The sequence below is a fragment of the Thunnus maccoyii genome, chromosome 6 (assembly GCF_910596095.1).
Source record: "Thunnus maccoyii chromosome 6, fThuMac1.1, whole genome shotgun sequence".
Classification (NCBI taxonomy): domain Eukaryota; kingdom Metazoa; phylum Chordata; class Actinopteri; order Scombriformes; family Scombridae; genus Thunnus; species Thunnus maccoyii.
The window spans coordinates 21124992-21138640 of NC_056538.1; the positions used below are offsets into that span (position 1 = coordinate 21124992).

At 40.5% G+C, this 13649-nt stretch overlaps 1 protein-coding gene across 1 annotated transcript in view; it reads right to left on the reverse strand.

The window, feature by feature from the left end:
- Positions 1 to 1797: 1797 nt before the first annotated feature.
- The window catches only part of LOC121898962, a 124278-nt gene continuing 112426 nt past the window's right edge, over positions 1798 to 13649 (reverse strand). The window contains exon 9 of the mRNA XM_042414505.1: positions 1798 to 1869. Coding sequence (XP_042270439.1) covers positions 1798 to 1869 — 72 coding nt within the window. The remainder of the gene's footprint in view (positions 1870 to 13649) is intronic.

The window sequence follows — 13649 nt, forward strand, 5'->3', positions numbered from 1 at the left end:
CATCAGTGTTTATGAGCATTTACACAAAAACCACTGGAGACATCAGTCAGTTAGCTAACTCACAACAGAGCTGAGCCTCAAAAAGGCAGCTAAACATCTCTTACCAGAGTATCAGTGACCGCTAATTCAATATAAGGCGTATTGGTTCCCCAGCATCATCTGGGAGCCACTGTTAATCATTCAGTCACTCTAACAACTTTCCAATGTTTTAAAACCTTTATTACTCAGGCTTGTGACAGTGAGATTAAATCCCCCAACAAGCGGAGGCCAGTTAAGTCGGTCTGATGTGAGAGTGTATCCTGCTGATTTCCACAGAGCCCCGAGGCAGGCCACCTAATCTGCAAAGCCTCAACACTCACCCGTATGGATCAATGGATAACCAGGCAAATATTAGCACACATCTCCCCTCAGTCCGCCCGCCTGACAGACTATCACTGGGTCTGTCTGTATTAGGAATTTAATCTACTTGGGAACTATGTCCATGTCCACTGAGCGCCATGCCAGTTAACCTTGATAGGCTCTTAAAGCTTGAATTCTACAAGAGCTGTAAATGTTTTACAATGGCAATAACTCTGATTGTGTATTATCTTTGTATGAATTTATTATCACTTTCTGTTGATGGACCAATTAGGTTTAACATAATACGTTAAATAAGAGTTACTCTGTTACTCTGAAATGTTGCTATCCAAATGTTTCCAAGCAACATAGTTCAACATAGCAGAACGAGTCCATTTCTTGGGTCAAAACAAAACCTTAAAGGGGATATATTATGCACATGTACAGGTCTATATTTTTAATATGGAATATCTTTGTATGATTTACAGTAAGCAGCCCCTCAGTTCAGCCTGTGTCTGAAACAGGTCATTTCAGCTCCTGTCTCTATAAGGCCCACTCTGTTCTGATAAGTTAGCTAAGTTGTGTCTCTGCCAATGGTGGATCAGGAGGTTACATCAACAAACCATGAAACAAACTATAATAGCATTATATTTTCTCTACTCTTTCTCCTTCTTTATTTGAAATGTCCACTTCTCACATACATCTGTGCATGTTTGAGCTGAAATCCGATCTGAAATATGAGAATGGACAATGCAAACATGGGAAACTCTTAGAAACACTCTTGGCAACAAAGGCTACAGCAGTTTATGGGCATGTGCAATGCCCATAAACTGATGACAGCTCATCGACAATGTAAAAAAAAAAAAAAAAGAGTGTTCAGAGCAGGTTGAAGCCTGGACTTTTGACTTGCAGGAAGCATTTCTACATACATTCACCTCAAGCTTTGGAAATTTGACCATGTTTAGCATAGATATCCGACATCATAACAGTATATAAATAACAGAAAATCACAAAAAGCATAATATGTCTCCTTTAAGGGACACTATTTTAATTCTGAATACATTCCCATTTTCTGATATATGTTATTATTGTAGCATTAAATGGTCTTGTTGGAGTCATGATTCTGACCACATTGCACTCACAGATATCACAAGATCACAAATACCTACAGTATGGCAACACAGATGGTCCAAACATTGTATATCTGTCTCCACTTTCCAGCCCTGTTGGTTTAGTAATTGAGGCATAGCCTGGGGAGAATGGTGTGTGTGTCTAGAAATCTGAGTGGTTCAGCTTCTGTGGGATGTATAATGTGGAATTTGGAAGATATATATTTCTTTGTTAGTGTGCGTGGGTCTGTTTGTGTGTGGTATGTTTTATAGGCTGTAGGTGGTGTTGCAAATATGGAAAGAAGAAGACAAATGGGTTTACTCTGCGCTGTTAGTCCAGTGCCATCTCTCCTCACATCCCTCCATCTCTCTCTCTCTCTCTCTCTCTCTGCATCGTTAGAGTTGTTGTCTGGGTTGTGAGGCCCTGTGGTGTGATATTGAACATGTTGTAAAAGACTCACGCCCCACACATTAGAGCTGCTAACGCACAAAGACACATAGAGAGGAGACTGTGGCATAAAGACAGTGCATGTGTCAAAGATCTGAATTACTTCAGGGCTGTCTGGGGCAGCAGTGCAGAGAGGACAAAGAAGAAAAACAGGGAGGGAGGGAGAAAAAAATAAGCTTTTCTATCCTGCTTTAATTTTCCTGTGGGATATGAGGGGAGGGGAGGCGTTCAGCAGATCAATAGAAAAGTTTGTCTCTGTCAATGCAGAGTTCGGCTTGGAATAGAAGAAGAGCAGGCAGAGCGAAAACATGCTACTATTCATAGCTCCTCTGCAGAATGATGAAAAAATCCAGAAAAACACAAAGGAAACTTGCTTTTCCACTTAAGAAATTGACACACAAACATGCAACAAATATAATACTGATTACAATCATAATTATAGCTATGACCTTTACCTTGTTACACATACAAGTGCAAACATGCACTTTCCAATTTCTTTGAGAGATACTGAATTTAAATGTTAGACAAGAAATCTTTCTTTTATAGGTGTAAGCTGTTGCTCTACATTTTAAACATGATATGCACAATGAGACTTTGGCCCACTAACTGTAAACTCCTCCATTAACTGTGAAGAGATAAATGAAAAGTAGATCATCCATCTCAAATTAAAAACAAAATGTTTTTGCAGCACATGCGTGAAGCCAGTCACATGTTCTAGCATCATGGGGCTATGCAAAGGGTGACTGAGTACATCTGTGTACTTGTTGTTGATTAGTTTTGGCAAGCCATGTGGATTCTGGCTCAGAATTAAGCAGGGTAACCAGCTGCCATTCATATGAGGGGTGGGCGAGTTAGATACAACTTTTGCTTAACTGTGAAAATGCATGAAACAGTAAATTTAGACTGCAGACTAAGTGAAAATAATCCACATATGGTCTCTGTGAATAGAATTTACACAAATTACATGCTATGATATGCCTGGAAATAACTTCTGAGTCTTAAGGAAGATACTGAAATTACGACGGCTTTGAATATAATCACTAATACTCCCATATGGTACCTTTGGTCAGGCAAGCAAATAATGGCATGGCAGAGAATGAAAAGTTACTTGTTAGACTGTATTTTATAATTTCTGGTTTGGGTTTCACACAACCTAGTGAGGATGCAGAGAATAGTAGAAGACACCATATAAGCTACAGTAGATTCAATATCGTATATTAGATGAGGAGGAGGTGGTTTCCCAGGAAACTGTGTTCGAGCTTGTAGCCACTGCAGCCTGTCAATGAACACTTTTCTAGTAATTTACCATGCACACCGGGTGCAGACAGAATTTGACCTGCTTAACTAGCACTGGCACATTATAGCAACGTCACACAATACAGCACTGATACAATCTTCATATATTTCTTTTATTGCGCAGTAGCGTAGTGATTAAAGAGCTTGTCAATCAGCTCAAGGACTTGGGTTCAATCTGCCGTGCCAGAAACAAGAGGATGTTGAATATAAATTGCAGGTCAAAAGATTCTGCTCCTTGGAAAGTTTTCAAGCAACAATTACTTTAAAAGGTCTCTTATTTTTAATAGTACCCTCCTGTCGTATCTCTATCTGAATGTGAAGTCAAGATGCTAATATTCAGACAAACAAAAAAGGAGCATGAACTAAATTGCTTTTCTTGGCTTTCGAATCGCTGCCACATTGTTTTGACTGAGCTCCTGTCCTCTCACTCTGTGCACTCCACCACCCACCAAATAGCCTGAAGACTTGATTTGAACTCTGGCATGAGTGCAGCTCATTACTGCAATGTCACAGAGTTGGGGAAAGAATTAGGTGACACCAAATTCAATTTACATAAAGAAACCTCAAGGTGAAATTTAGCATCTGATGGTATTAGTCAGTGAATTAAAATGACACCCTCTGTATTCCTTTATTTTCTCTGTCTTTCTTAAAGGATCAGTGTAGTGGCATCCAGCAGTGAGGTTGCACATGGCAACCAACTGAATACCCCTCACCTTCCGAGCGTATAGGAGAACCTACGGTGGCTGCAAAACTTGCCAAAAAATGCGAAAGGCATTCTCTAGAGCCAGCATTTGGTTTGTGCATTCTGGGCTACTGTAGAAACATGGCGGTGCAATATGGCGGTCCTTTAATCCTGTGAAATGCTCTCTGACATGGAGAATAGACTTGTATCCCCTCCCTCCTTCTGATTTCCTCCTCACCTTTCCCTCCTTTCTCCTTTCCTTTCTCCTTTCCTTTCCTTTCCTTTCTCTCTCTCCTGTCTGCAATTCACAGGAAATCAATGATCCCAGCGTCAACATTATAACATTATATCAATTCTGTCAGTGCAAAGGCGTTCCGATCGTTACTGCAGTAATGAGCGCTTGCTATATCAGTTTGGGCTCAAGCAGCAGTCTGATTGGCAGAGAGTGCGGCATTGATTTATCTATTACTAAGAGGAGATAGTATTAGTGTTTATCACACAGACTTTACGTCCTGCCAGACAGAAGTTAGGGAGACGATTGGTGAGTTTGTGAGCATGTGTACAGTATGTGTGTGTGTTTTATTTACCCTAAAGAACTATGTGTGAATGTAGGACTGTTTGTGTGTGAGCTCTCTGGAAATTAAGATTACTTTTAATTAAAAGACATTCAGCATTTTAAACCCAAAATGGGACTTCCTGCCTGTGGCAAGTATAAAGGTCAGGCTGAGTGGATGTGTTATGGGTTCCTGTGCCACATGGACGCGCCCGAGAAAAGCAGCAGACCTGATGTGTTACATGTGTCAAGAATAAAAGTGAAGATGAGGGGAAATTAAGACAAAGAAGTGATAAAACATGTCTATTTGTGAGAAAGAAAAAGAGAAAGCAAGAAAGAAACAGAAACAATAAAAGGCATAGCTTTACAGTAACGGTTGCTGGGAAACTGTTTTTCATCTGGTCTGGTTGCCCCTGTCAACAACCACTTGTCCTATGTTTTTAAAAAAAAAGCTGTATCACTTGCCCTTGACATGATATCTTCTGCCAAGGCGAATGAGAGTGCTGCTGTCACACTGATTCACTGTTTCTGACAATGATGAAACAAGTGAAACTGAATGTGGAAGAAATAAGTTAAACGATTACCTGTCAGCATCATAGAGTAACTTAGAAGACAGCACAAATACAGCCAACTCTGGACGAAACAGAACTAACAACATACAGACTGAAAGTAAATCTGGATAAAGAGGGCAGCACAGTGCACTAAAGTAGAGGCTTAATGGACACAGCACTTCAGAATATGAATGTAGCAAACAGGCTGTTTACTACATTTGTAGAAAACTTGTTTGCTGCAAAAACAGCACTAATCTGGGAAAAGTAACATATTACAGATTATGACACAATTACTTAAAGAATTATCCATCAAATGTTCATTGAATTTAATGTAATTTTTTTCAATTATTATTATTAGTAAATAAATATTTGTACCTGTGTGTGTGAAATTTGCTTATGCTTTAACCATTCTGGAAAACATTTTAATTGATTGAACACTGGGGTACAAAACACCATTGTCATTCCTAGTATGATATATTAAAATACGACCAACCATTCTATTATTTTGACTGCCAAAAGCTGATGCTTGCTCGGTAATTATTCAGAAACTTCCCTGAGGTGTCCAGCTCCATCTCTCTCTCTCTCCCTGTTCCTCTCATGCTTTACTCTGCTGCTCAATCCGCTCGCTCAAAACATTATGTGAAATACAGTAAGTGCCCATCCGTGAGCAGAAGAGAGGGCAAATCCAATCTGTTAAAAAGCCGCAACTCAGCTCCAGAGCCATGCGGCCACCATCCAGCAATTGACCCAAATCTGCAGCATTGCAGTGTGACTGCCACACAGTACTGGCGGGGGCTTTTGTTCTCTGGGAACACATTTTTTTTTGTTTTTGTCATGTATGGGTGTTTTTTTTGAGGAGAGGAGATTATATGTGTATTGAAGTCCATGCATTGTGTCTCTGTTTGCATCCACTTTAGCCGATGCTTAGCTTAGACCTTTGCAGCAGGAGAGCAGCATGTCAATGAGCCACTAGATTACTGAGCCATAATTATGGTTTCATGGCCTGCAACAGATTTAGAGCAATGGGCACCACTTCCCCAAATCCACAGAACACGGCCCAAATATTTAGACTTCAATACAACTCACACAACTAACAGCAGATGCAAACACCTGTAATCCATTAAAATGAAGAGTCAATATAAAATAGCAAAAATTTGAGAATGATACTAAAAGAGTGGTTGACACCAATGCTGACATAGTGAATACTCTATAAGAATAGAGGCATTTTTGTTGGCAAAATCATTAATAAACGTGCTTCAGTGAGTTTTTTATATCTTGGCTTCAAAGAAGAAACTTGGGATGTGCATTTAAAGCACAGAAGAAGAAGAACAAAGAAGAGGAGAAAAGCTTGCACTAACTTAACCTTTCAGAAATCACTCTGAGAAAACAACTGAGGAAGTTCAGTATGTCTTGCTTTCTTTAAAAAAGTCACACCCACAAACATTTTCAGGAGCAAGAGCAACTGGTTGATTCTGAAAAAACAGAGACAGACAAAAATGCAGATTGGGACATAGATGAAATGCAGAAAAAGAAGGGAGAACCTGTCTCAGTGGAGGTCAGACTTCAATCATTCAGTCTTCTAAGATGCAAAGATGTCTCTCAGAGGATGCTTTTGCAGGGTAAGTCCTTTAACACTATTAAAATAGAGGGGAAGTGAAGAGAGAGAGAGTGTGTGCAAGGGAGTAGGTGTGTAGTGACAGAGAGAAGTAATCCAGCATTCCTTGTTGTCAATATTTAACTGCATATTTTACTCACATATGGCTTTTTAAAAGTATCTGTTTTCTTTCTCCATACCTCCGCTCTTTGCATTCTCTCACTGCTGGTCTCCCTCTATTGGTTTCCATCTCTCTCTTTAGCTATCCTCTTGGTCCCTGCATAAACACATTTTTGTTTCCACATCATCTCCCTCTTGCACTCCCTCTTTTGCCTGACTTTATATGAACAGATAAAAGCGCTGTCGCTCTTTGACAAGACACAGTCGGCTGCTTCCTCCTCAGAGAGAGAAAGTTAGTGGTAAGTGAGTGACGGAAAGAGGAGAGGGCTGATGTATGCAGGTACAAAAGTTCACTGCGTTTTTGCAGCCCTTTGATCAGCTGAACACCTGTCTGCAGCCCCAAGGGCCACCACAGTTCATAAGGTCAGCCATGCAATGATCTGCAATTCGTTTGTACATTTGAAACATCAGAGCTGTACGGTTTGCAACAGAAATACTGTCACTATGCACTAACAATGTAAAAATAACACTTTGATCCTACATGGAGATATTCATCTTTTGCAAAAATGCTGCCATATTTGGATGCGGAGTAACAGCCTCAAGACTGCTGAATGTCATGAGTGAATGATCTTGATGCCTCTTTAAAGACTTCATCTTTACAATTTTGCCCTAAACAAAAAAAATATATAGCCTAAGTTATAAAGATATATTTTAGTCTAATTGATAGATGGGGGCATCAAAAGGTCCTGGCCTGTGAAAGGCTGACAGATTGGACAGACTTCTTCGATCAAAAGGTGAAACACAAGTACAGTAAAGCCTGAGAGACACAGCGGCACAGAGGAGATGCTTTCTTGTGCCTGAATGGAGACTGCAGGATAGTGGTGGGTGGAGGTGGACTGGGGGGGGGGGGGGCAGGAGCAGAGGGAGCGGCATCCCTGACACAGAACTGCAGTCTGTTTGGATTACATCACATAGATCTTTCAGACCCATTACCACTCTGACTGGGAAGTAGGGAGGAGGTAGTAGCAGAACAGAGACAAAGAATCAAGGGACGGAGACTGAGAGCCAGACGTCGAAAACAAATGAAACTGTGTGGGTGAGAACAGAGAGAGATATAGGTGGAGAAAGAGGAAGAGAGAGTGGGGCAGAGGGAAGTAGGGTGACGTGGCAGAGCACAATTTATTATGGTTCCCTTTCTCTCTGAGAGAGCCCAGGAGTGAACGGCAGTGTGAAATATCCAGAGAGAGACCAGGAACAGAAACACCGGCTCTCAGTGACGTAACGCAGCTGCAATGCTGGAACAACGCCCACAGAACTCTGCTCCGCTTAAAGCCTCGTTTCTGGGGCCAGCTTTGATATTCATTTCCAAAGTTATGAAACAAAGAGACAAATTTAGAATTAGTGAGCAAGTTTCCTGAGAAACCAAAAATAACTTATTTGCTACATCTCATTACATTGTTTGATGCATTTGTGATGCAAATTCTGCATCATGTTTTAATGACTGTTTCAAACAAAGAATCAAAATGAATATGCAAAGGCATGTGAACCTTAAAAATAAGTTTATTCCTCTACAGGAAAGTACTGACTGACTTTACCTCCATCACTCCTCCTTCACAACATTTCCCCCTCAATCGCTTCCTCATCTTGAAGGACTTTTACCATTACTCCTGTCCATCCCCTGCCACTCCTCTCCCCCTGCTAAACCCAAGCTTGTCTTTCACCTCCTGCAACCCTTAATCAAACTCAACCTGTCTGTCTCTCATCTCTGTTACCATTCCAAGGTCACTCATTCAATCATTTCCTCTCTTACCCAGTCAAATCTACTTTCCTACAACCCCATCCCAACAGACTCCACTTCCAATATGTCCCGGGGCAAACAGAGGAGAGTGTCTTTGCTGTGTGTGCATGTGTGAGTGTATCTGTGTGTGTACGGAAGGGGTCTAACATTATGGATGGCTTCATTTAGGGGGGCTATTAACAGAGCATGTCCCTGGGCTGTGGACCTTTCATACGAGTCCTCCCCGGAGAGACAGCAAACAGAGAAAATAGAATGGAAAGCATTTGAGGGCATGCAGAGGAAAGGAGATGTCACTGAATGTGTGATGTGTGTTTGTGTACAATTTAAAAGTCAGATTTGATAACCGTGACCTGAATAATGGCTGTTATTTCCCAACTCAAAGAAAAAATGTGCTGTAAAAAGTCCCAAGACTCAGGGTTGCAGTGATGTTGTAGAATATGTGATCAGATCCAGGGCTAATGTATGTAAGTATTACCCTCTGATATAACCTTGTAGCTGCACACACATGTGCACAAACACAAACAGTGCATGCATAGTGCAGACAGTTAAGTGTGGGTGTATAAAGAATATTGCTAATATTGCTACATTATTCTGAGTAAACACAAACCCCTACAGCCCCTTTTTACTGTCAGTTTGCCTGGATGAGTGATGATACTCATAATAACATACTGATGCTGTGTGACTATCAATCATATGATCAAGAAAATAGCTTGGAGTGAATCATAAACCTCACTCCTCCCTCTACATAAACAGAGTTTGTGGTAGGTGTTGCAGCTTTTATTTGTGTTTTTATTTGTGCCATCATTTATGGCAAACTACGCTGTAGTTGTTTGCATGATTATATGCTGGCAGACCGAGAAGTGACACCTTAGGGGTCAACAGATTATTGGATATTATATTATTGGATCTGATATTCAGCATTTTTACAAGTATTGGAATCTTTTTTTTTTTTTATCCGATTGCTAATATGCTCTACTTTGGCTCGGATGCAGCCGCCTCCCTCTTTCTGTGGTCAGTACTCTGTGGTCTCGAGCAATGTCCCGCCCACGGCCCTATCTGATTGATTACATGTCATGAGTAACAGCCTATCAACACTGAAGGCTCCGCATGCCACACACAGCATTGAGAAGCACGAGCCAAAAAGTTTGGAAACCACTGATTTAATCTTTATCAATGTATTGTAATTTATAAACTCAAATTTTAATCTGAAAAGTAACTAATAACTTAAACTTTAAAATAAATGTAGTGGAGTAGAATATATATTTCCCTCTGAATGTATTGGAGTGGAAATATAAAGTAGCATAAAATGAAAATACTCAAGTAAAGTACAAGCACCTTAAAATTGTACTTAAGTAAAGTACTTGAGTAAATGTACTTAGTTACTTTCTATTACTGCATTTAAATAATTGAAACCAACTACAGACTTCCCAGAGCTGTTTTGCTGTAATAAATGAAGCACAGTTGTGCGTTAAAATCGTGCGTTCTAAATTTTGACACCAAGGTTTTCATTTGAACTGTACATGTATATCAGTTGGTTCTTAATATTGGTTATTGGTCTCCTTGATTACTAATAATCGGTATCGGTAATGGCCCTGAAAAAATCATATTGGTCAACTCCTAGTTTGCATTTGCGATTTTGCTCCTGCGCACAGCTAAATCAATGTAAAGGAAACATTTCATACTTAACATTTACACATGGTAGAGTGCTTTAATTCAGAGGTTTATCAGAAGCTCATTTCTGAGAAAGACTGAGGTGTTGTTTAAAAAAGCAGACAGCTGTAAACATGTCACATATAATATACCAAGAGACCAGTTAAAGGCCCAGACTCCTGCCCACTTTCTTACTTGCTGCATCTCAATTGTATATTATACCAACACCTACAAAATGGCCAGAGAGAGGGGGAGACAGGTAATGAAAAATGTTTCATTTCTGAGACTGTGTGATATGTGTTTAATAAATGAAAAGAGAAACAAAAAAGTAGAAATGTGTCCTTTTATTCCTGCTTCTATTGCAAAGAGGAATGCAGCAATACTTTAGACACACAACACAGCTTGGAAGAGGAGCTGGGGGGAAAAGTGAACATGGAGTGCAGGATAGATCAAGAGAAGGGCTTGAGGCAAAACACGGTACATACAGTACTTTCACATACTGTTTTCTCACCTCCAGCTGTGGCGCAGCCAGAAAGTGGGTTCAGTGTGAGTGAACAGGCAGCAAACAAGAGCAGGTGATGTTTGTCTGAGGAAAATTAGCAGATGGAGACAGACCATGGAGGAGAAATCTGGGAATTATCAAAATAAATACAGCATTACTTAAACATCTGGACCAAACATCCATCCACCCACCCACACACAGACACACGCACTTGCAAAGTCCATGACTTCACCTCCAGTGGCTCTGTGCACACTTGTCCTGATCGAACTGGGCAGTGGAGGTATACGGTGGGTGGATGGGTGGGGGTAAATGAGAATCGATAGAGTTAAAGAAAAAAGAGGAATGCTCCTCTCCCTCTACATTGATTCTCAGCTCCTTGGGGTAATGGTCCTAATGTTGTAGGCTCTGACCTCACACACAGAACAGCTTTAATTAAGAGCCCACTAGCCACATATAACAATCTCTCTGGAATGAAATGAATGTTTGAAATAAAATGTGCAACTATGGCTCAAGATGTAATTAGCTATTACACTGAATAAATCATAGATAATGGATTTTACTGGCTGATCTGAGGCTTCTTTACTTAACCACTAAAGAATTAGAAATTTACGTAAGGGATAATATCTGACAACTTATATGTTTCATGACTGTAATGGATGATGCAGGGGTTAAGCCAAGCCTCACTGTTGTTGTCTTACAGTTTAATGAGACTGTCCTAAGAAAAACAACACAGTAGGTCATAATGTCAGTGGCCCAAATATGACAAATACAGTAGTTACTTTTGAGTGACAGATACCAGCCGGTATTTTTTAAAAAACGTCTGTACTGTATTCCTGTGTGCAAGACCTCTGCACACAATTACAGGGTACTTTACTTGTAAGTTGATGGAATCCCACAATCCTTCACTCCAACAGCTGACCTCAGACCCTGCCAACTACATCTAACACTACATAATTATAAACGAGGAAACGATATAGCACGGTGAAACACAAACATAGGAAGTGCAGGGAACCTCACCATGCTATCTGCTGGAAGTGAAAAAGGGGAGAGGAAATTAGAACAATCTGGCATGCCGACAGCTTCTGACCTCTCGAACTAGCAATCAAACACACCTACACACACACACACACACGCACAGAAAAACAGACAGGCCACATTCCGCCACTCTCATTGGTCAGCTCATCTAATGACAGTTTCTCTTTAGGTCAGAGGCAGGAAATGTCAAACCAATTAACAATACGACATGAGGAAAGGGAGGTTGCTGCTACACAGGGAAGGTAGACAAAGAGGAAGGAGACGTGCTACAAACGTCACCTCTTGCGCAGAAATATATACGTATATGCATAATGTCGGGTCTGTGAGTTCTTTGCAATTTACTCATCCTTTTTTGACAATAAAGGGGACGTATTTTCCATGAACTGTATTATTGTTTCATGGCAGTTTCCTAATGTTAAAAACAGAGCTCACAGTGCACAGCTGTAGTGAGAGGAATGAATAAAGCCGAAACAGACGCATAAAAGAAGACAAACTAATGTTGACACTGGGGTGTAATGATTCAAATTTTCTCCCTCTCTGTGCTTCCATATATACTCTCCCACACAGTAAATGGGTGGAAATGAGAGGCAATAAAAGGATGAGATGAAATCATTGTCAAAGGCACTATATTTATTTTCCTCCCATCTTCCTTGTTAAATGCTGTGCTGTGTCGATGTTAACCAACACGGGGACTCACAAGCATGCATGTGCCCATAGAGAGACGCTAAGACATCATAGAAAGACTTATACACACACCTACATAGATGGAAATACATGCAGAAATGGACAGAGAACAAACAAACAAACAATCCACCCCCACAAATCCTAATATATACATACATACATTACCTGTACATACAGAGACATACCATAAATTAGACAGAAAACCTCCCTTTTTAACTACACTCGTGCCAGACATTTAATGGTCTCTCTACAGGTGATTAGAGGGTGGTGGAGCATTGACATCTTGACTCATGCTCTGTGCTGCTGGTAATGTTAAACAGCACAGGGCCCCTCTGACCCTGCTCCTGCTGCAAATAGATCTATTTACATACAAACCTTCCCCTGCAGTCTTTAACTAGGCTCCCAAGGCCACTCAAGGCCCAGACCTGCTCTGCTTATTAGCTGAGGATTGTTATGTTGGATTTTGTGTGTGTATTTTTGCTCATGCGTGTCTGCAGCGTATGTACACACTAGCCTAACTTATCTGACACCAGTCAAGCATTGATATTTGGAATCTCAGGGAGGACAGAGGGGACACTTGATAATGAGACACTTTCTCCCTGTGTTTCTCAGTCTCTTACCATTCTTCTATGAATGCCCTTTTTTGTTAGTGGATGGTTCTACATACAGGTTTATAATTAATCATATGTGACGGTCGTGCAGTGATCCAGGTCACTCACAGTAAGACACACAGCAGATCTGCAATATAAGTGTGAATCCATATAAAATGACACAGACTTCATTGTACACAGCTTCACATTCAGCACAGAAAAAAAACAGAAACAACTTCATCTGTTTATATAATAATACATAATGTGAGAAACAGGAAAATGCCGAAAAGCTGTTGTGTAGCAGGTTGTAAAACAAATAAACGCACAAATCCAGATCTCCGGTTCCTCATCCTTCCTGGAGAAGAAAGGGATCCTAAAAGGAGAGTTTTATGGCCTCAAGCTATCCGGAGACAAGATAAGGAGGGGAAGCTATGGGACTCAATGTCTTCCCTTTTATATGTGTGTGGGAAACATTTCATAACTGGTGATCTCTTTTATAACTTACAAAGTAACATAACTAGTCTTTACTAGTTAGGAGTTAGTAATAAACTTTAAAAAAATATGTGTAGATGTCCAGATAAGCAATGTCCAGCCACTGTGTTGGGTCACTTGGATGGAGGGAGGCTGAAGGGGTGTGACGGCTGACCGATCAACCTTAATTTATTAAGGTATTGTGAACGCTCAGGTTCAGGCAAGGTAGC